Raw genomic sequence first — 17,856 nt, 5'->3', positions numbered from 1 at the left:
CTGAAAATACAAATATAGAGCGGATCCTCGTGGTCTGTGTGGCGCGACATACCCGTCCCAAGAATTGCCGCGGCGATTAGCAATGAGGTGGCGCCCATTGTGTATAGTCACCTGGAGGAGCCACAAATTTTTAGATTTGGTCGTCGATGGTGCCGATTTGCTGACCGTTTTTTTGTGACGAAACTGGGTACGTACTTGATTTCAGTTCTCCGTCAAAAAGCGGGAGAACGTCGTCGAATCGTTGCAACGATTCAAAAAAAGCTTCGGGTCGACTAGGAAATAACCTAGTTTCGTCAGAAAAGCCGTCGAACTGTCGTTTGTGCCGAGCCTAGAAGAAGCGGGCGGGTGAGTCGAGCACGTGGTGCAATTACTGTAGCTGGGACAACAAGAAGCAAAGAGTGTGGGAGACGCGCGTAACCGTTGGCGTTTTGTGCCGTCATCGTGAGATAATGCGTAATTTGGCGCGCATTCGAAGAAGCTCCCTTTGGGGGGCCCTCTTGCCTTTCTAAGCTGCTGACAGCTTAGCAACGCTACAGTAGTTTAACTGACCTGGTAAACCTGCGTTTCGTCCATTTCGTCGGCAGTTCACTACTCTCACGGCGAACGTAAGGCGTTTATAAGTCCCGACTACACATGTTCATGCGAAATGTTTTTCACCATTTTTAATAGTAAGATGCCGCCGCAAACACCCCCTAAAACTCCCAAAAGTCTAATTTTTCTTTGATGCCTTGAGCACTCGAACGACGATCTTCTCCTCCTCAATCAAGAACGCTCTAATAATCCTAAAAATAAAAAAATACAATGCAACATACGAAAAACACGATGAAAAATCGCAAACCTTTCTCGGACGCATTTTCCACAGCGAGAGCCCCCATACGCTCGCGCTACTGTCTTTTTCGGCTTCGAGAGAAGTTGGAGCTTTTTCGGCCGAACGGCTGGCAGCTAAAAGAAAATTATTGGCAATGAAGTCGTTTCGCGAAGAGACTTACTTACCCCTCGCATGGGAAGTTTGCAGTCGCCGCAGCACGGCACTTTTCCCGGTTTTTTCGTGTACAAATATACGAGACGACCACCTAAAGACAATCGCTAGCATCGTTTTTCTTCGTAGGATGCATCGCTAGAGCGTACCGGGCGTTTTCGATCTGTTCGCGAGAACGGTGAAGAGAATGTTAGTTTATCTATCTATGTGTCGTCGATTGTACTTACACTCGTCGTCGATTCGACTTCGTGTTGTACGAAAGTCTTCGTCGGTATGTTAGTCGTTGAGTCATGGCGTCGATTAAGCCTTCTCGAGCGACGATCGAAGTGGATCTTCAGTAGCCACGAAGCACCCTATCGCTACGCGCATGCGCTGTAACCGCCCTTCCGAGAAGAAATGTCGTCAGTCATCGAAGAACTGGAGCAGAGTTTCGGCTCCCTGATCGCCGATATCACCGTAAAAACGGGCAAAATACCGAAACTGACGGGAGGTAAAAAGTGAGGCTCCTTTCGAGGAACCCGAGCGAAAAGAGCCTTTTTGTTTGACAAGGAGAGAAGCAAGACGCAATATCCGATGTCGAACGTCTTCTCGCCGAAGCTGAAGACCTCGTACGAAACTCAAATCAACGAATAAGACGTTCTCTCACATGACACGTCGAACCTAGGTCGATCAAATCGACATCGAAGCGGGGAGCCTACCTTCGCAATCACGCCAAAAGGCTCAAAAGCGAGTCCAATCATACAAACAGGAACTGGGAAAATCGGAGAAGGAATTTGTAAGGGACACTCCCTCTTAGGTTCGATAATCATAATTTGTATTTCTTTTTAGCGTCGATCTCGTATCGCCATGTACGACTATCACCAAGGAAGAGACGAATTACTTGGGCCTGATGATCCACATCACTCCGAAGACCAGGTAGACACAGAAGCAAAGAAAATGAGAAGCTTTTATGAATTGTTTTATAAGCGAGCCAAGCTTTTGGATAATACGGAGACGTTGAATAAGGGTTCGAGAAGGCTTGAAGAAGGATACAAAATGGCTCTTGAGACAGGTAGACAAACAACTTCACAAAGGAACTCTTGTTTATATATTGATTCTTTTAGAGCAAATTGGGGCTCAGATTATGGACGATCTGTCGAGAGACCGAGAAACTATCATAAGAGCCAGAGAAAGGGTATTTAAATACTTGTTAGGTGAGGAGACTTGTGTTTGTATTTTTTATTCTTCTCTTTCTATAAAAGCTGAAAGACACGGACGGCAATCTTAGCAAGAGTTCTCGCGTTCTTCGTAATATGATGAGAAGGTGCATATAGCTCTTTCTTATCGATTTACGTGGATATGATTATATGTGTAGAGTCGTTCAGAATCGTGTCGTTGTTGCTATTATCGTCTTGGTGCTTCTTGCCGTCATCATAGTCGGTATTTATTTTGCGGTCAAATGAACGCGTGCCACGGGTTGGGGGCCCAATTCTGTATATTATTTCTTTTCTATTGTATTCCTACCTGATGAAATGCGGAGCGCAATCGGATTTTCTTCACGTGACTGTAATGTTTAATGGACTCCGTTATCTTTAGTTGCATTCCTCAGCACTACTGTGTCTAATAAAGTTTTCTCTTTCTTTCTTCGATGATGGAAGAGGGAGCTCCGCGAAAGCAAATCCTCTGCAAGAATTTCAATTTTTTAGAAACCACGGATTACACCACTTTCCAATGCGTCTCAGACTGGAGGGAACAGGACATGCAGTGCTGCCTACAACACAGGTATTATCGTTTCTAAACATTCCGTCTACATGCAGAGTAGTGCACTCCACAAATGAGACCCTACATTCCGTAGAGATTTCGAGATTACTTTGCCGAAGTATAGATGACGCTTGAACTGCAGCGTTTACTGCCTCTTGATATGTTAAGTCGTTCATCGCTGCGTAGTAGACGAACGTGCTTAGGGCGTCGTCTAAGGGCAGGACAACTTCGTCGCTAAGCACTAGGCTAGGGTTTTGAATCGCTGCTAACAGAAACGTCTTCATAGTGTACTTCATACGTTCTCCTAAATTTAGTATCTGAGAAGACTGCGAAATATCCACAATAGAATGAATTTTGTCATAATTTATGATTTCATCACCTTGGCACACGAGCAGTGAGAGTCCTTTAGTTTAAGTTTAAGTTTTAGCACTTTCCCTTCTGATAAGACTGGAATGAAATCTGGTTCAGATGAACAGACTCTTCCTAATTAGAATAAATCAAAGAGCGTTGCTTTTGTTTTCCGCACTTACTTAAGCCGGTTGCTGATACAATCCGCGGTAAAGCTTTCATACTCTTTCCCATAGCTCCCACAGACTGCACTTCAATCCCGAAAATAAGATTGCAAGCCGAGCAGGAAGACAATGCATCGCTCAGATTTAGGTAGAAGGAGTTCGCGTCAAAAGCAACGGAGTTGACAAGCGATCTGAAAGACTGCCTTGTAGTGTCGATTATTGTGACAGTCACCTCGTATCGTTTTGGCTGAAAACACGCACTTTTGCTCCAAGAGATGAACAGCCCGTTTCTAAATTCACTGCACTCAAATGTCACTCTCACGTCTTCTGGAGGCTTAGGGAGTTCTATTGACATTCTGTTATGCAGTTCATGAATTTTTCCTACTATTTACCTTCTATAGCAACGTTGATTGAACATAGTATTTTCCTCTGGTTTTGGAAATTTAGTAGGCAGCTGTATTTTCCACTTTCATAACATGTCGCGTTCTGTATCAGTAAAGCTGATCCTTCTGATTCGTCCGAGAAGGGTTGCGAGTACTTTTCAGAGTTTTTTTCCGCGAAAATGTTCTTTTCATCCTTCTGCCATTCAATAGAAAGACCCTGGTAGGCAAAGTTACTAAACCTGCAGCTAATGAGAGCCAATTGAGGTTGATTTCTGTTTCTTTGTCTTGCAATAATCTGCGAGGGATTATCTAAACAGCGCTATCGTTTATGAATTATTTTTTCTGATTTGCATCACCTCTACGTTTTACAACAAGATACACAATTGCCGAATCTGCCTTTCCGTAGTCGTTCTCAGCTACACACTGATACATACCAGCATCTCCCGTAGATACTCTGTCAAATTTCAAAGATCCATCCACCTGAAGCACTTTTCTCTCTGAATCTTCTTCACTAATGTACTTAAGCCAGTACAATCTAAACGACGACTTACAGCCTAAAATTGCCATGTCGCCATCAAGAGCAATAATGCTCTGAGGCTCTACAGTAAGCCTGGGTACAGGTGGCTGTCTAACCGTCAAATGGATGCTCGCTATAGATTGCCCACTCTTGCAATAAAAGGAGCCAGAATCTGATATTTGAACTGATTTGATAGTCAAACTTCCCAAACCAATTTCATATTTTTCGTTTGTCTGCAAGCTATTCCTATGTCTAAACCACTTCATACCCTGAACGTGTCCTTTGCATTCCAAGCGAGCTGTTTGTCCAACAAAAGCAGTTACGTGGCGTCGGACAGGTTCCACAGCAGCAACAGCTGATCACAAAATATATTTTAGGCTTAAGCCTGAGTAAAGGCGTTTATGTGCGTTACCTTCAATAGTAATTCTAATAGTCTTTCTGATTGTTGTGGAAGAGAAGGTCACTTTACAGCCGTAAATGCCTGCATCACTTATTTTGGCTGGAGAAACATTAATGAGGTCTTGCCCAATAGCTGAAACTCGAATATTGTCAATATAAAGAGGCTCGTCGTCTTTCCACCAGCTTATCCTATAGGCAGGGCTTCCCTGACTAGTTGTAATGAAGCAGGATAACATAAATCGCTCATTTTCTTTAATGGTCGATGACGGACTGGCTTCGACTTCAACTTCAACACACAATACTGCAAGAAAAGGTCATGAAGTCAAAGAATGTTTTCTATACAACTAGCAACCTTTTACCAGAGCATATTTCCGCCAAATAAAACGCTAGAATAATTATGAGAGATCCGTAATTCATAGAAAAACACTGCTCTAGCTCAACGAAGGTGGCTATACTATGGGGACTCCAAATTTGCATTAATTAGGCTAAGCCCACGTGCCAAGTACAAGCTTTCTGAAAGTCGGTTTGCTAAAGTTAAAGTGGTAAATTAGGCACTCCTGGTAGCCGCTATCTTCTGAAACAATTTTTGTCAAAAAATTATTGAGTGCACGAACATATCACGTGGCATCGGTATTGATTCAGCGTACGTTACCCTGCCACTTATCGTCATAGGAATTTTGCCTAGATGTCCGGTCGAAAGATCGTTCTCGCGGCCGCGACCGGACTCGCATCATTTGGGTACATTACGTACTACTCGTGGAAGGTGAAAAATCGACTGCTAGAAGGCGAAAAACAGCGATTCGACCCTACATCTAGTGCCGCAATGAACTTTACGGTCCGTTTCCCATCGTTCGAGCCGACTCGAGCACGAAAACGATACCGAAATTAGACATACCGACTAGGTGAGGCGAACTCGCGCCTGTTTTTGAAGATCCGAGACGCTTTTTTCGCGAAAAAAGGTTCGAACAGCTGAAACGACTCGAAGAGGAGACCGAATTCGACGTACTGGTAATTGGCGGCGGAGCAACGGGCGCGGGAGTCGCTCTCGACGCCGTAACACGCGGTAAGAGGCCAAAAGTATACTTTTATTTTAAATTAATTAATTAAATAATTAAATAAAAATTATTGACTGATTGTCTATAGGGCTCAAAACGGCTCTTGTCGAAAAAGAGGACTTTTCGTCGGGAACGAGCAGTCGAAGTACGAAACTGATTCACGGAGGCGTTCGCTATTTGCAGAAGGCCGTTTTCAATTTGGACTACGAACAGGTAGCGACTGGAATGGCGAATAGGAGTGTCCGAATTTATTAACTAATTCGTCTTTATTATTTAGTACAAGCTTGTTCGCGAGGCTTTGCACGAGAGACACAATCTGTTGGATATAGCACCTCACGTTTCGAGCCTACTACCCATCATGCTACCGGTCTACAGGTGCGATAGTATATAAAATACATCTGTGTACAGAGGCCTGGTGTAGGGGTCCCTATAATAGACAGGTGGCCATTGAATCAATATCTTATTCTACAGATGGTGGCAGTTGCCGTACTTCTACGTCGGCATCAAGATGTACGACCTCCTCTCCGGACGCAACTTCCTTCGAAGCAGCTATCTCCTCAGCAAACGTCACGCTCTCGAATCGTTTCCCATGCTGAAACAATCGAAGCTCGTCGGCGCGATCGTCTACTACGACGGCCAGCACAACGACGCGCGAATGAACATCGCTCTCGCGCTGACGGCGGCTCGCGAAGGCGCGACGACGGCGAATCACGTCGAGGTGACGGAACTGATCAAGGACGCGTCGACTGGACGCGTGTCCGGCGCTCGAATGCGAGATTGTTTGACGGGGAAAACGTGGGTGTCGCGAGCCAAGTGCGTCGTCAATGCGACGGGTCCCTTTACGGACGGCATACGGCTCATGGATCGGCCTGACGCGACGAAAATCTGTCAGCCCAGTGCTGGTGTGCATATTGTATTGCCGGATTATTATAGGTGAACAGGGGGGCAGGGGAGCGGGGGACGGCTTTGGGGAAGGTTTTTTTATGTAGTCCGGATTCAATGGGGCTCCTTGATCCGGCGACGAGTGACGGGCGAGTCATTTTCTTTCTTCCTTGGGAAGGTTAGACAGGAGGAAACATAAGATAAATTTTTCTTTAATTAATTAATTAATTAAGGCAAAACGATTGCTGGTACGACAGATGGTCCGATGGAAGTGACCGACAGACCGCTTCCGTCAGAAGGAGAAATTGCTTTCATATTAGAAGAGATCAAGCACTATCTCGACCCAAGAATCCAAGGTACAACAACAGTTCATCGCGACAAAGAGAGATACCAATGATTATTTTTCTACTCAGTTCGTCGCGGCGACGTCCTGGCTGCGTGGAGTGGAATCCGCCCGCTCATCCACGATCCAAACTCGAAAAACACCCAATCCATCTCGCGCAATCACGTCATCGAGGTGAGCGATAGCGGTCTCGTCACAATCGCCGGCGGCAAGTGGACGACCTATCGATCGATGGCCGCCGACACGGTCGACGCGGCAATCAAAGCGTGCAACCTGAACGCGGAAAAACCGTGTCAAACGGTCGGCTTCAAACTCGAAGGCTCCGACGGCTTCCACGACTTGCTTTTCATTCGACTTGTTCAAGATTTCGGATTGGAAGTCGAGGCAAGAATTAACAAAAAAATAAATTTTCAATTTTTCAATTCCTATTCTCTTCTAGGTGGCCAAACATTTGGCTTCCACCTACGGCGACAAAGCGCCGGACGTCGCCAAGCTAGCTGGTCTTACCGGTCGTCGTTGGCCCGTCGTCGGTCGTCGTCTCGTCGACGAGTTTCCTTATATTGAAGCCGAGATTGCGTACAGCGTGAAGGAGTACGCGGCGACCGTCGTTGACGTGTTAGCGAGACGAACGCGCTTGGCGTTTTTGAATGTGCAGGCGGCCAATGAAGCGATACCGCGCATCGCCGATATTATGGGGAAAGAGTTGGGATGGACGAAGGAAAGAAAGCAGGTGAATTTTTTTCGTTTGTCATTTCAAATTCATCGTGTTCAATTGTGTTCTTACGCAGAGAGAACAGGCGGAAGCGAAGGCGTTTTTGCAAGGAATGGGCTATGCGGTGAGACGGGAAATACGTAACGTTCCAATCAATTTCAAACTGGATGAGATCGATAAATTTCGGGGTGTTTTTAAATCGTTTGACATCAACGGCGATGGTCACATAACCACGTTGGAAATGAGAAAAGTGATCGATAATTCTCCTTTATATTTTTTTTGAGTGAGATAATTTTAGGCACTTGAATCGATGGGCGAACGCGTTGAAGAAGAGCAACTTCGCGATCTTATTGCTGAAGTGGACATCAATAAGAACGGCACAATTGAATTCGACGAATTTTTACAGGTAAGACTTGGAATACTCGAGCCAATTCAATTTTTTATCAAAAGTCCATTTTTGTATAAAATTCTCTTCTTCTCCGCAGCTGATGAGCTGCCTCAAAACGGGCGCCATAGCCAACAACCGACTCGGAGTCATAATCAAGAATTTCGAGCAGAAAATCCCCGTTGATCGAAGTGGCGGCGGACTCTGACAACACAACAAAACACTCGACTATACGCATCACGTTTATTTGAACAACAGAAAAAAAAACCGAAAAAAAGAGTGTCTTCAATAACATGCACTACTTCAATTTTTCCTAGGCTGCTGTATGTGAGCACCGACGTTGTGCCTCTGCGCTTGGGCCCCCTTATTGGGAGGCCTCTTGTCGTGCTGCGGTTGAGGCTTCGAGTGCGACACACGAACCGCTTCGGCCTGAAAATCTTTGTCGCCCTACGGTGGAAAAGTTACGGCACTCTCGCGAATTCTCTCGCCCTACTTTCGTTCGGTATCCTGATAGAACGACGGCGCCCGGCTTTTCTGGTTTTTCTTCAGGAAATTCTTCCTTTTCTGCGCTCGTCATCGGTTCGGGCTCGTCTTGAGCGGGCGGTTTGTTCTGCGTGATGCGCATCCCTCCCGCTTTTACTGCGTCACACGGTCCCGATGAGACTTTGATCGGAAGGGAATTCGTCCAATTTACCTGCTGGAGCATGGCCACCCTTCAATTCCGGAGAATCTGACATTTCAGCCGCCTTATTGTTTTCGACGGTGACGCACTGTAACGAATCAATATCAATTTGTAACAAGCCGAGCGAAAAGCGACACGACACGATCGAAGACGAGGATGTGCGAGCGACTTCGATGGAGAACCTTGGAGAGTTTCATCTCACGACCGCGGTTCGACGTACGTGTCGTCGTTCGTCATCTAAAAACCCCGCTCTTGGGGAAGTCAAGTGATATGAATAACCTATAAGAGCCAACTGCATCTCGACCCGTTCAATTAAATTGAGAGTCGCGTACTACATTATTAGCAGAGGATCCGTTCCTCAGGTATTATCCAGTCAGAGAGCAGCTAGGCCGCAAGGATGCGTCTACTGCTACTGACGCTTCTCGCTTGGCTTCCGACGACCGTCGCCTTCATCCCCACAGACCTCGCAAAAACGGGAGCAATAATCGTCGGCACGGGAATCAGCTTAGACGAAAATTGGAACATACAAGTTCAAAGTGCAGTCGGTTCAAAAACGCACAAAGACATAACAAGAGAAGCGGTTCTCACTGCGGCAGAAAAACTTCTCCGCGACATGGGACTCCTCGACGGCGCCGGCGCCGTATCTCCGCTAACGGCGGCGGCACTCGTCGCCGCCGCGTACGGCGACACAACGTCGCCCAAACGTTTCACTTCCGTCATCAAAGCCCTCGAAGACGCGAACGCCGAAGTGGACAGCGACTTGAGCGCCGTGACGGCAGCTCATTTCGACGCGGAAAACTTCATCGGCGGCAACGATCGCCTACTCGAACTGCGAAAAGACGTCATCGACGCTATTTTGGAAGAGAAGTACGAGAAGGCGAGATCCTCCGCCGGCGGGCTTCTCCATACATTACAGGACTTCTATTCGCATTCGAACTGGGTGGAACTTGGCAATCGAATGCATTATGATCGTTTGGGAGTTCCAGGCAAACAACCGACGTCCATAGCACCGCCGAGTTTGCCGACATGCGTCAACTGCGATCGAGCGAACGTTCTCTTTGCCGGACGCTGTCCGTCGACGGTGCGGAATATACTTCTCGGTCGCGTTCTCGGACCGTTTCTCACGAGCGGCTACTACAGCGATCAGGATCGAGCGAAGCCGGACAGCGCGACGCTCGCACGCATTCCAGGATTTAACGCAAATCAAGTTGGGAAGTGCAGCCACGGCGGCATTCTCGACGGCACGAACGACGAAGTGGCGACGGGCGGCATCAACAAGGATTCGACGTCGCCGTTCTTCTCGCCCCATTTCGATCTCCACGCGGCGGCGGCCGACGTCGCCGTCAAGGCGACGCGCGCCTTTCTCGACGACGTTCGCGCTCAAGTCAACGACAATCTCTTTCTTCGATTTCTCGGCTTAGATAACGGCGCTTCTCTGTCGTTCTGCATCGACACGACGGGAAGCATGGGAGACGACATAGCGCAAGTGAAAGAACAAGCTCTTTTCATCATCGAAGGAAGTCTGGCCGGCGATCGACCGCCGCTCGACTACGTCTACGTGCCGTTCAACGATCCAGGCTTCGGGCCGTCGTTCGTCACCGACGATCCCGACGAATTTAAAAATACGATTAATGCTATTCGAGTCGCTGGTGGCGGAGATTTTCCGGAACTCGCCATTAGCGGACTGATTCTCGCCTTGCAGGCGAGTCGACCCGGCTCGACGATCTTTCTCTTCACCGACGCAACGGCGAAAGACTTCAATCGTTTTCCCGAAGCATCCGCTCTGATTTTAGACAGGAAGATTCGCGTCTTCGTCATATTTACAGGTTTGGTGCCGGGGCGTCGACGTCGACGACGCGAAACGGTGACCGACTCCAATGCTCTGACTCTTCTCGCCGAACAATCGGGCGGGCAAGTGCTCTCCGGCAGTAAGAGCGACGTCGGAACCCTGCTTTCGTTAACGTCGACGTTCATCGAGACATCTGATATAACTATCTATTCTCGCGTCGAAGCAGCGGCGACGGATTTCGACGACGGTTTTAACGTCACAGTTCCAGTCGACAGGACGGTGACAGAAATCGTCGTAACAGTCAGCGGATTTAATCCTCGAGTAAACATATTCAGATCGAGTGGGAACAGAGTCCTGTTGAATAGTAGCGACGTTGCTGAGTTGCCTTCGTCAGCTGTCGTGCGATTTCCGAATCCGGTCGTGGATGTTTACGTTATTCAGACGTTCAGCTCGGCCGGCTACACGCTTCGAATCAAAGGATCGAGCACGTTCGATTTCGAGCACAGCCTAGTCGTCGGCGAAGTGTCGAGTCACGCAGGCGCGTTCGCAATCAAGGGTCGTCCTCGAGTGGGCGATCGATTGTTTCTGCGAATCACGACGTCCGGCTTGGAGTCGGGTTACAACGTCACCAAAGCTCTCATACTCGGCGAAGACGCCAATGAACTGACGAGTCTCAATCTCACCGCCGTCACCGACGAACAGTTCGTCGGCACGACGCCGCTCGTCGTTCCCTCGCAGAATTTTCTCGTCGCGATCGAGGGAACGACGAACGACGGGGGACGATTTCGTCGTCTCGATCCCAATCTCGAGACGCCCGTACAATTCGGCGTCACCGTTCTTCAAGAGTCGACGCTCTCGCTCGTTCAAGGTCGTCGTTCGAACGTGACGTTTCGCGTCCTAAACGGCGGCCTTCGAGACACGCTCCGATTCGAACTGAGCGACGAGCGAAACTTCGTCGAGGCGACGACGCCGGCGGGCGCCTTCGCCGTCGAATTCGCGCTCAACGAGAGCGAATCGGAGACGATTGTCGTGCCATTCGACGTCCCTTCGTGCCTGACGACGGGCGGCGTTAACGAAGTCGCCGTCACCGTAACGTCTCTAATTACAGACGAATTCAATTCCTTCTTCATTAACCTCCAAGTCGTGTCGGAGTCAATCGATTTTACGCCTCCCATTTGCTTCGTCGAGGTTCTCGAGCCTTGTCCCAATGACACCGCCGCCGCCACGTGCTCGGATAGCACGTGGATGGTCCGAGCTTCGGCGATCGATTTTAATTCCGGATTGCACGCGATTGCGAATAGTTCCGATACGGTCGACTTTATGGCGTCGTCTTTCGCGTCCGGTCTCACGAACGATTTCGTTTCGTTCAGCGCTATTGTTAGCTGTTGCGACGACGACGTCGACGTTCTTCTGACGGATCGGGATGGGAATTCGGGTTCGTGCAATGTGAAGGAGGATCTGGTGCTTCCTGAGAGGAATTGCGCGCCGCTGTGTCAAAACGGAGGACGTTGCATTGGGCCAAACACGTGCTTCTGTCTGGCCGGATTTCACGGAGATCACTGCGAGCTTTGTAAGAAATAATTATTTTCATTTATCTTCGAGTATTGATTTTTTAGCTGGATGTCCGCCACCTCCTGTTCCGGTAAACGGTTTTCTACAGAGCAACAGAACGTCGTATAGCCTTGGATCTACGGCTACGTACGAGTGCAACGAGAACTTCGCTCTCGTTGGCGAGCCCCAGAGAACCTGTTGCGCTTTCGGATGGACAGGAACCGTACCCGAGTGCGTCAGCAAAGGCAAAGAAAAAAAAGTCTAGTTTATATATCACTGTTCCTAATAGTCTCTTTATCAGACGTCGAGATCGTCCTTCCGGAAGGCTACGTATTCCGAACCGATTCCTATATTCAACTTAGTCGTCACCTCAGCTTTTATCGCAATACCTTTTCTATCACTTTCCGACCGGTCCTACCCGACGGTCTACTATTCTTCAGCAGTCAAACTCGAAGCGGTCGCGGAGACTTCATTGCCATTACACTAACGAACGGATACGTAAGTCTTCACTTCACCCTGGGCCAGGGCCGACTCTTGCTGATGCACGACGAGCGACTAACGATGGAGTCCGTTCACACAGTAACAGTCAGGTAAAAAAAATCAACTCATTGATTCAATTTTTAATATTTTTCCTTTTTTGAAGTCATAATCTTCAGCGAGGTACTCTCATCGTCGACGAGGGAGTTCCTCTCACCAACGTGGCGTCCGGTACTCACCGTGCTCTCAATTATCTTCGTCCGGCTCTTCTGCACATCGGAGGAGTGCCGTCTACGATGAGCTTGCCCGAGGGTATTAGCCGGACAAGTCTTCGTGGCTGCGTTACGCGTTTTACAATCAATAACGACGACGTCGATTTGGGTGCCGTCGGCGTCGTTCGACACAATGCGCAGCGCGGACTTTGCGACGATTCGTGCACGGGCGTCGTTTGCCAAAACGACGGCGAATGCGTAGCGAACTCCGATACGTTCGACTTCGCGTGCAACTGCTCGCGTTTGTTTACGGGAAAGCTGTGCGACGTCGCCGCGAATTCGTGCGAGGGTTTCGTTTGCCACCACGGGGGAGTTTGCTCGTCCGACGGGATCGAACCTCAATGCACGTGTCCGGGTCATACAACTGGAACGCATTGCGAAAGTAAATTGATGACGCTATACAGTGTATCTTAAATTTTGAGTAATGGGCGTCATTTCCTTTAGCCATACTGGATTGGGTTTCGCGACGATTTAGCAGTGCCGCTCCGTCGTATCTTCAATTTCCGCCGCCGACCCAGTGGACTTTCCGAACTGACATCACCCTTCGTTTCCGCTCTTTGGATGAAGGCGACGGCCTTTTGCTATATAGCGGTTCTACGACTACTGGCGATTTCCTTTCTGTCGGAGTCAAAGACGGGTTTGTGGAATTCCGTTACGCGCTCGGATCCGGCATGGCTGTCATTAAAAGTACGGAGAGAATCAGTGGAGATCAAATTCACGTCGTCACAGTTGGCAGAAACCGTCGACAAGGTCAATTAATAATAATAACGTTGAAATTTTAAATTATAAGGATACTTTTCTTTTCCCCAGGATCGCTTACAGTGGATGGTACTGATCCAGTTGGATTCTCTCCGCCTTCCTTTAGCGCTCTCAATATCGGAAGGAATCCGCTCTTTGTCGGTGGAATACCCGATTCTCGTCAAGAAGAAGCCTTCAGAAACACGGGGCTCACTAAAAGTTTGGCTACCTGCCTATTTGAAGTAACTAAAAAATTCATACTTATTACGTATTTCAATCTTGTTTTCTTGCAGGTGACAACTATGGATGAAGAGCTTGATCTACGCAATCCTATTCTGTCTGTCAATGTTGACTACTGCACCGACCGTTGCTTGACCATAGACTGCCTAAACGGAGGCACTTGCCGCTCAGATGCTTGTGAATGTCCGCCAGGGTTTACGGGTCTTCGATGCGAAGAAGCCACGTGCAGCTTTAATTTTTCATACTGCCTCAACGGCGGAAAATGCACGTTGTCGGGAGATACGCCAGAGTGCGAATGCGCAAGCGGTTTCGTCGGAAAGACGTGCGACCAAAGAGAAGGAACGTGTATGGCGAACATGTGCCAAAACGAAGGACGGTGCATCGAAACGCCTGGAAGTCCACCGACGAGAAGATGCGTCTGCTCCGCAGGTTTCGTTGGAGAATTTTGTGAAAATCGTAAGTGAAGAAAATCAAGAATCAAATCGCATCGAGCTGATAACTAAGGTTTTTATTTTTGTATATAGCGGTCGGGGAAACTCTTGCTGCTCGTTTCCATGGAGCTAGTTTTATGGAGTTGCCTCGTTTGGAGACGTTTCCCGTGGCAAGTCGCACGCGCTTCACTATTACATTTGCTACCATTCAGGATAACGGTCTTCTTCTTTACTTCCCTCCGGCAAGCTTTTTTAATTGATCGTACTGACGTCTAATCGTATCTTACAGTCGCAAACCGATTTCTTCAGTCTTGCAATCAGCAACGGAAGAGTCGAATTCAGGTCTATCTATATCTTTAATTTTATCTGCCTTGCCTGATTTTTGCCGTAGAACGTATTTGGGTTCTGGGCTTCTCACTATGGCATCATCAACTGAAGTTAATGATGGAAAGGTTCACAGTGTAAGAGTGCAAAGGTACTGCACATCTGTCGAATGTTTTTTTGTATGCAACTGTATTTATTGTAGAAATCGACTAGCTGTGAGCATGATCGTCGACAGTGAAACCATCAGCAGAACCGTTCCCGGCGCAGCAGTGGGATTGAATTCAAAGCACAACGTTTTTCTAGGTCAGACCGCAGTCTCCGATTTTGTTTAGGGGCACCAGTAACTTACTTTGTGATAAAGGTGGCATTCCTGTTGGATCCAATGCGACTCTCGCCTATCGCAATGAGTTCAAAGGACGATACACAACGGGTTTAGTGGGATGCATCTTTGAGCTGACATTTGACAAAGTCGGAGCGGTTAGACCGCTAGGGAGCAGTCTAATCGTTGCAAGCAGCGATGTCACCCGTTGCAACTAAACCAGGTATTTGTCGATTGTGACTCTAGCTTTTAGTTTTAGTAGCGCTGGCGGAATACTGTGATCTTTAAATTTGTTTGTCCCAAGATGATCTTAGTCAGCCTCGTGACTAGACAGTGAACTCTTACAAACGAAGCGCTAAGCTTCCCCAGAGCATGCGCCTAAAAAACTAGAACAGGCTTTAGCCTCCTCACTTCCTTCACTTCCTCCGTCACGTTCCTGATGCAAGTGCTTCTGATTATGCTGATCGTCTTCAAAGGCAAGTTTCTTTTACTGCCCTCTCCTCTCCCCTTCTCGCCGCCCAGAAATACCGCCATTCCGCTGGAGTGAGAATATGTTGCTTCTAAAAATTTTTGGCACATGCCGTATTCTCATCTCAACTTCTCAAACTATAGCCGTTTTTATTTAGTGTCGACGAGTTTGTCGCCAACGGAAAACGACAAAGGAGGCTGGTGCGAACTGTACCGAGGTGGCGACACTTGTCTTCCACACAGGGCTAACGAGCTTGTATTCGTACGCGGGAACACCTCTCAGAGAGTCGCGTCCAAATTGAGCGATGAAGTTGACGGCATTAACAACATCGATCCACGATGCATCGAAGCTCTTTGCTACGTCCTTTTCCCCGCTTGCATTACTAGTGACGATGCCACGGAATCGGTTCCCACTATCTCTGTGGCCAGTTGCCAGAGAATGCAGGACCGGTGCGACGATCTTTCTTTCCACGAAGCCGTTGTTAAGAAATTCCTTTACTCTACGTCTTCGATCCTTCCCCGGCGGCGGTATGAAGTTCCAGTTTCCTGTTGTCTCCCAAGCACCTGTCGTTCGGCGACTCGGTTTCGAGACCGCAGTTCTCGTAGTGCCGATACCTGTGAGGGAAGTGAATCGACAGGAACGCCTTGTGCCTTTCCGTTCACTTACTTTGGTGTGGAATACAATGAATGTACTGACATCGCCTTGCAATATAGGGGTAATCGACTCTGGTGTGTCGCGAAAAGCGCCTCGTTCGACACACACCAACAGTGGGTTCAATGTCATTGTTCAGGTAGTACCTACCGGTACGATGATAAAAGTGACGTCGATCTCCTTAATTATTAGATGGGTACCCTGTACTGAGAAGCACGAAAGAACTGTATGATGGCGGCGATATGTGCAAACGGTTTAGGGAGAATGCATCGGTGTTTGTTGACAGTCGCTACAATCAAACAGTCATTTCCGAGGTGATGAGAGACGTTGAAAAGCTTCTGGCGTTTCTGCCAAACTTTGGTAACAGTAGCGTCTGCTATGATGATATTATGCGATTCCTCTGTTTTACCTTTTTTCCTTCCCCTGTCCAACACGAACCGAATGGATCGATTTTTCCTGCACCTATATGTAGGCATAGCTGCAACTACTTTTTGACACCATCACGGAGTCCATGTTTTGAAGACCTTTTCTATGTCGCACCTCGTATTAAAGACTACTTTGAAGTAAAGAAACTGAATCCAATCCAGGTATATTTTCAACTGTCCGCCGAAACTTGCAAAACTTTGACAGATGACTCGGGAAGTTGCACGGACTTCTCACGGGTACTTCCAACTGCTCTTCCAACTGCTCTTCCAACTGCTCTTCCAACTGCGCCTTCAAGTAAATCCCTTCTTCCTGCCATTATTGTTGGTTTACTCGTTCCTGCGAGCGTTGTGCTAATTGTAACCATCTTATGCGTTGTGCGTTATCGGAGAGTAAAGGCTCAAGTTCACAGCACTTTGCAACGGTTGTCTGGAAAAGAACCGCAACTGCTGTCGTTGAAATTGTCAACGGGGACCGAAACGCAACTTTCTTTAAAAGATATGTTAGAACAGCTGAAATCAATCTCTCTATTGGAACCTGATATACCAAATTGCTCTCTGGACAATATCAAATACATCAAGGATCTAGGAGAAGGAACTTTTGGCCAGGTATAGGAGCCCAGTCTAGTGTTGCAGTAGCAAAAATCTCTATATAGGTCTTTCTTGGAGCCGTAGTACAAAGTGACTCAGAAACTGAAGAAGATGAGACACTGGTTGCGGTAAAAGTACTCAAGAACTCTTCTGATGATCACGTAAAGAAAGATTTCGATGCAGAGATGCAGATAATGAAGTTGCTCAATCACCCCAACATTGTCGCCCTATTGGCAAAGAGCGAATCAGAATTGGCAATGGGCTTGGTCTTTGAATACATGCTTTATGGAGATTTGAATTGTTTTTTGCGTTCTTCAGAGCCCGGTGAAGAGACTTTGATTCGTTCAGAGGATAAGGCCGAAGGAACGAAGCACGTCTTGACATTGGACAATTTAACGTATATGATTATGCAGATCTGTTGCGCTCTCTCGTATCTGGCTGAATACCGGTTCGTTCATCGCGACATTGCGACGAGGAACTGTTTAGTTGGAAAATGTCTCACGACAAAGCTGGCCGATTTCGGCTTAGCAAAAGAAATCAACTCAGATTATTACAGGTATAAAAATTAATAATTTGGGAATAAAGCATAGAACCTTGTTGTACAGGATAAGCAAAAATCGTGCATTACTTCCGATTCGATGGCTTTCGCCGGAAAGTATCTTGTACGGAAAGTCAAGCCTCAAATCCGATATATGGGCCTTCGGTATTTTGGTGTGGGAAGTTCTTACGTTTGGTCGTCGGCCTTATTTCGGACTGAGCAATGCAGAAGTCGTTGATTTTATCATCGGAGGCGGTCGACCCGAACTTCCAGACACAGAGAGTTGTCCATCTTTTCTCAAGGATGTAATGAAGAGATGCTGGCTCAGCGATCCGGCTATGCGACCCACTGCTGCAGAAATTTTAACCATGCACTAATTTAGACATTTGTTTGTTCACTTTTAGTTTTAGATGTTCATGAATGTAGGACTGTCCGTAATTAAAATAGTCACGTGC

The 17,856-nt window shown here is 47.5% G+C and overlaps 8 protein-coding genes across 13 annotated transcripts in view; 4 read left to right on the top strand and 4 right to left on the bottom strand.

The window, feature by feature from the left end:
* Nucleotides 1-303, bottom strand: part of LOC136190237 (uncharacterized) — a 47,524-nt gene extending 47,221 nt beyond the window's left edge. The window contains exons 1-2 of one of the 2 annotated variants that reach the window (XM_065978336.1): nucleotides 166-303; nucleotides 53-111 (exon numbers count right to left, since the gene is read on the bottom strand). In XM_065978336.1, coding sequence (XP_065834408.1) covers nucleotides 53-98 — 46 coding nt within the window. In that variant the 5' untranslated portion in view covers nucleotides 99-111; nucleotides 166-303. The remainder of the gene's footprint in view (nucleotides 1-52; nucleotides 112-165) is intronic. The other variant, XM_065978337.1, reaches the window with a different exon arrangement.
* Nucleotides 304-647: 344 nt separating this feature from the next.
* LOC136189985 (large ribosomal subunit protein eL34-like) lies at nucleotides 648-1,361 on the bottom strand. Its single transcript, XM_065978052.1, has 5 exons — nucleotides 1,207-1,361; nucleotides 1,129-1,142; nucleotides 994-1,073; nucleotides 839-942; nucleotides 648-782 (listed from the first exon to the last, which is right to left on the bottom strand). Exons 1-5 carry the CDS (start codon nucleotides 1,269-1,271, stop codon nucleotides 710-712), a joined length of 336 nt encoding a protein of 111 aa, XP_065834124.1. The 5' UTR covers nucleotides 1,272-1,361; the 3' UTR covers nucleotides 648-709.
* LOC136189984 (vesicle transport through interaction with t-SNAREs homolog 1A-like) lies at nucleotides 1,343-2,604 on the top strand. 2 transcript variants are annotated; one of them, XM_065978051.1, is made up of 8 exons: nucleotides 1,343-1,469; nucleotides 1,529-1,587; nucleotides 1,644-1,754; nucleotides 1,808-1,894; nucleotides 1,946-2,030; nucleotides 2,083-2,153; nucleotides 2,221-2,282; nucleotides 2,334-2,604. In XM_065978051.1, exons 1-8 carry the CDS (start codon nucleotides 1,376-1,378, stop codon nucleotides 2,419-2,421), a joined length of 657 nt encoding a protein of 218 aa, XP_065834123.1. In that variant the 5' UTR covers nucleotides 1,343-1,375; the 3' UTR covers nucleotides 2,422-2,604. The 2 variants fall into 2 exon arrangements, with proteins under 2 accessions (XP_065834123.1, XP_065834122.1); XM_065978050.1 differs by having other exon boundaries at nucleotides 1,808-2,030.
* On the bottom strand, nucleotides 2,599-4,998 carry LOC136189982 (contactin-3-like). 2 transcript variants are annotated; one of them, XM_065978048.1, is made up of 7 exons: nucleotides 4,890-4,998; nucleotides 4,544-4,831; nucleotides 3,971-4,486; nucleotides 3,624-3,923; nucleotides 3,250-3,576; nucleotides 3,099-3,202; nucleotides 2,599-3,045 (listed from the first exon to the last, which is right to left on the bottom strand). In XM_065978048.1, exons 1-7 carry the CDS (start codon nucleotides 4,945-4,947, stop codon nucleotides 2,653-2,655), a joined length of 1,986 nt encoding a protein of 661 aa, XP_065834120.1. In that variant the 5' UTR covers nucleotides 4,948-4,998; the 3' UTR covers nucleotides 2,599-2,652. The 2 variants fall into 2 exon arrangements, with proteins under 2 accessions (XP_065834120.1, XP_065834121.1); XM_065978049.1 differs by having other exon boundaries at nucleotides 4,883-4,962.
* Nucleotides 4,999-5,162: 164 nt separating this feature from the next.
* On the top strand, nucleotides 5,163-8,201 carry LOC136190402 (glycerol-3-phosphate dehydrogenase, mitochondrial-like). The gene is made up of 13 exons (XM_065978542.1): nucleotides 5,163-5,293; nucleotides 5,347-5,432; nucleotides 5,490-5,593; nucleotides 5,674-5,798; nucleotides 5,863-5,960; nucleotides 6,057-6,518; nucleotides 6,575-6,645; nucleotides 6,701-6,823; nucleotides 6,881-7,194; nucleotides 7,250-7,540; nucleotides 7,599-7,772; nucleotides 7,821-7,928; nucleotides 8,008-8,201. Exons 1-13 carry the CDS (start codon nucleotides 5,216-5,218, stop codon nucleotides 8,113-8,115), a joined length of 2,142 nt encoding a protein of 713 aa, XP_065834614.1. The 5' UTR covers nucleotides 5,163-5,215; the 3' UTR covers nucleotides 8,116-8,201.
* Nucleotides 8,132-8,709, bottom strand: LOC136190403 (death-associated protein 1 homolog). The gene is made up of 3 exons (XM_065978543.1): nucleotides 8,602-8,709; nucleotides 8,401-8,546; nucleotides 8,132-8,354 (listed from the first exon to the last, which is right to left on the bottom strand). The coding sequence occupies exons 1-3, from the start codon at nucleotides 8,642-8,644 to the stop codon at nucleotides 8,211-8,213; spliced, it is 333 nt and encodes a 110-aa protein (XP_065834615.1). The 5' UTR covers nucleotides 8,645-8,709; the 3' UTR covers nucleotides 8,132-8,210.
* Nucleotides 8,710-8,778: 69 nt separating this feature from the next.
* Nucleotides 8,779-15,056, top strand: LOC136190399 (uncharacterized). The gene is made up of 12 exons (XM_065978538.1): nucleotides 8,779-11,948; nucleotides 11,995-12,174; nucleotides 12,231-12,519; nucleotides 12,573-13,060; nucleotides 13,123-13,428; nucleotides 13,489-13,658; nucleotides 13,710-14,112; nucleotides 14,181-14,329; nucleotides 14,377-14,429; nucleotides 14,479-14,562; nucleotides 14,614-14,714; nucleotides 14,773-15,056. Exons 1-12 carry the CDS (start codon nucleotides 8,987-8,989, stop codon nucleotides 14,946-14,948), a joined length of 5,361 nt encoding a protein of 1,786 aa, XP_065834610.1. The 5' UTR covers nucleotides 8,779-8,986; the 3' UTR covers nucleotides 14,949-15,056.
* A 32-nt stretch (nucleotides 15,057-15,088) lies between these two features.
* Nucleotides 15,089-17,851, top strand: LOC136190400 (muscle, skeletal receptor tyrosine protein kinase-like). 3 transcript variants are annotated; one of them, XM_065978540.1, is made up of 5 exons: nucleotides 15,089-15,206; nucleotides 15,357-15,989; nucleotides 16,043-16,881; nucleotides 16,929-17,419; nucleotides 17,469-17,851. In XM_065978540.1, the coding sequence occupies exons 1-5, from the start codon at nucleotides 15,170-15,172 to the stop codon at nucleotides 17,776-17,778; spliced, it is 2,310 nt and encodes a 769-aa protein (XP_065834612.1). In that variant the 5' UTR covers nucleotides 15,089-15,169; the 3' UTR covers nucleotides 17,779-17,851. The 3 variants fall into 3 exon arrangements, with proteins under 3 accessions (XP_065834612.1, XP_065834613.1, XP_065834611.1); XM_065978541.1 differs by having other exon boundaries at nucleotides 15,165-15,989; nucleotides 16,043-16,076; nucleotides 16,137-16,881; XM_065978539.1 differs by having other exon boundaries at nucleotides 15,166-15,989.
* The last annotated feature ends 5 nt before the right edge of the window (nucleotides 17,852-17,856 follow it).

This window comes from Oscarella lobularis, chromosome 8 (assembly GCF_947507565.1).
Source record: "Oscarella lobularis chromosome 8, ooOscLobu1.1, whole genome shotgun sequence".
In the NCBI taxonomy this organism is placed as follows: domain Eukaryota; kingdom Metazoa; phylum Porifera; class Homoscleromorpha; order Homosclerophorida; family Oscarellidae; genus Oscarella; species Oscarella lobularis.
The sequence above is the reverse complement of the archived record's forward strand: the minus strand, read 5'-3'. Positions and strand labels throughout refer to the sequence as shown.

What these genes read in the sequence shown, in the direction of transcription:
- LOC136190400 (XM_065978539.1), top strand. Translation starts at nt 15,308, where the DNA reads ATGCCGTATTCTCATCTCAACTTCTCAAACTATAGCCGTTTTTATTTA. An exon ending in GGTTCAATGTCATTGTTCAG is followed by an intron (nt 15,990 to 16,042) that starts GTAGTACCTACC and finishes CTTAATTATTAG; the next exon opens with ATGGGTACCCTGTACTGAGA. An exon ending in ATCAACTCAGATTATTACAG is followed by an intron (nt 17,420 to 17,468) that starts GTATAAAAATTA and finishes CTTGTTGTACAG; the next exon opens with GATAAGCAAAAATCGTGCAT.
- LOC136190402 (XM_065978542.1), top strand. Translation starts at nt 5,216, where the DNA reads ATGTCCGGTCGAAAGATCGTTCTCGCGGCCGCGACCGGACTCGCATCA. An exon ending in TCTCGACGCCGTAACACGCG is followed by an intron (nt 5,594 to 5,673) that starts GTAAGAGGCCAA and finishes GATTGTCTATAG; the next exon opens with GGCTCAAAACGGCTCTTGTC. An exon ending in TTTCTTTCTTCCTTGGGAAG is followed by an intron (nt 6,646 to 6,700) that starts GTTAGACAGGAG and finishes TAATTAATTAAG; the next exon opens with GCAAAACGATTGCTGGTACG.
- LOC136189982 (XM_065978048.1), bottom strand. Translation starts at nt 4,947, where the DNA reads ATGAATTACGGATCTCTCATAATTATTCTAGCGTTTTATTTGGCGGAA. An exon ending in TTTGGCGGAAATATGCTCTG is followed by an intron (nt 4,832 to 4,889) that starts GTAAAAGGTTGC and finishes CTTTTCTTGCAG; the next exon opens with TATTGTGTGTTGAAGTTGAA. An exon ending in AATCAACGTTGCTATAGAAG is followed by an intron (nt 3,577 to 3,623) that starts GTAAATAGTAGG and finishes GAATGTCAATAG; the next exon opens with AACTCCCTAAGCCTCCAGAA.
- LOC136189984 (XM_065978050.1), top strand. Translation starts at nt 1,376, where the DNA reads ATGTCGTCAGTCATCGAAGAACTGGAGCAGAGTTTCGGCTCCCTGATC. An exon ending in AATACCGAAACTGACGGGAG is followed by an intron (nt 1,470 to 1,528) that starts GTAAAAAGTGAG and finishes TTGTTTGACAAG; the next exon opens with GAGAGAAGCAAGACGCAATA. An exon ending in CAAAATGGCTCTTGAGACAG is followed by an intron (nt 2,031 to 2,082) that starts GTAGACAAACAA and finishes TGATTCTTTTAG; the next exon opens with AGCAAATTGGGGCTCAGATT.
- LOC136190399 (XM_065978538.1), top strand. Translation starts at nt 8,987, where the DNA reads ATGCGTCTACTGCTACTGACGCTTCTCGCTTGGCTTCCGACGACCGTC. An exon ending in CGGAGATCACTGCGAGCTTT is followed by an intron (nt 11,949 to 11,994) that starts GTAAGAAATAAT and finishes TTGATTTTTTAG; the next exon opens with CTGGATGTCCGCCACCTCCT. An exon ending in GTTCACACAGTAACAGTCAG is followed by an intron (nt 12,520 to 12,572) that starts GTAAAAAAAATC and finishes CCTTTTTTGAAG; the next exon opens with TCATAATCTTCAGCGAGGTA.
- LOC136190403 (XM_065978543.1), bottom strand. Translation starts at nt 8,644, where the DNA reads ATGTCAGATTCTCCGGAATTGAAGGGTGGCCATGCTCCAGCAG. An exon ending in GGGTGGCCATGCTCCAGCAG is followed by an intron (nt 8,547 to 8,601) that starts GTAAATTGGACG and finishes CGTGTGACGCAG; the next exon opens with TAAAAGCGGGAGGGATGCGC. An exon ending in TATCAGGATACCGAACGAAA is followed by an intron (nt 8,355 to 8,400) that starts GTAGGGCGAGAG and finishes TTTCCACCGTAG; the next exon opens with GGCGACAAAGATTTTCAGGC.
- LOC136189985 (XM_065978052.1), bottom strand. Translation starts at nt 1,271, where the DNA reads ATGACTCAACGACTAACATACCGACGAAGACTTTCGTACAACACGAAG. An exon ending in GCAAACTTCCCATGCGAGGG is followed by an intron (nt 943 to 993) that starts GTAAGTAAGTCT and finishes ATTTTCTTTTAG; the next exon opens with CTGCCAGCCGTTCGGCCGAA. An exon ending in GGAAAATGCGTCCGAGAAAG is followed by an intron (nt 783 to 838) that starts GTTTGCGATTTT and finishes TTTTATTTTTAG; the next exon opens with GATTATTAGAGCGTTCTTGA.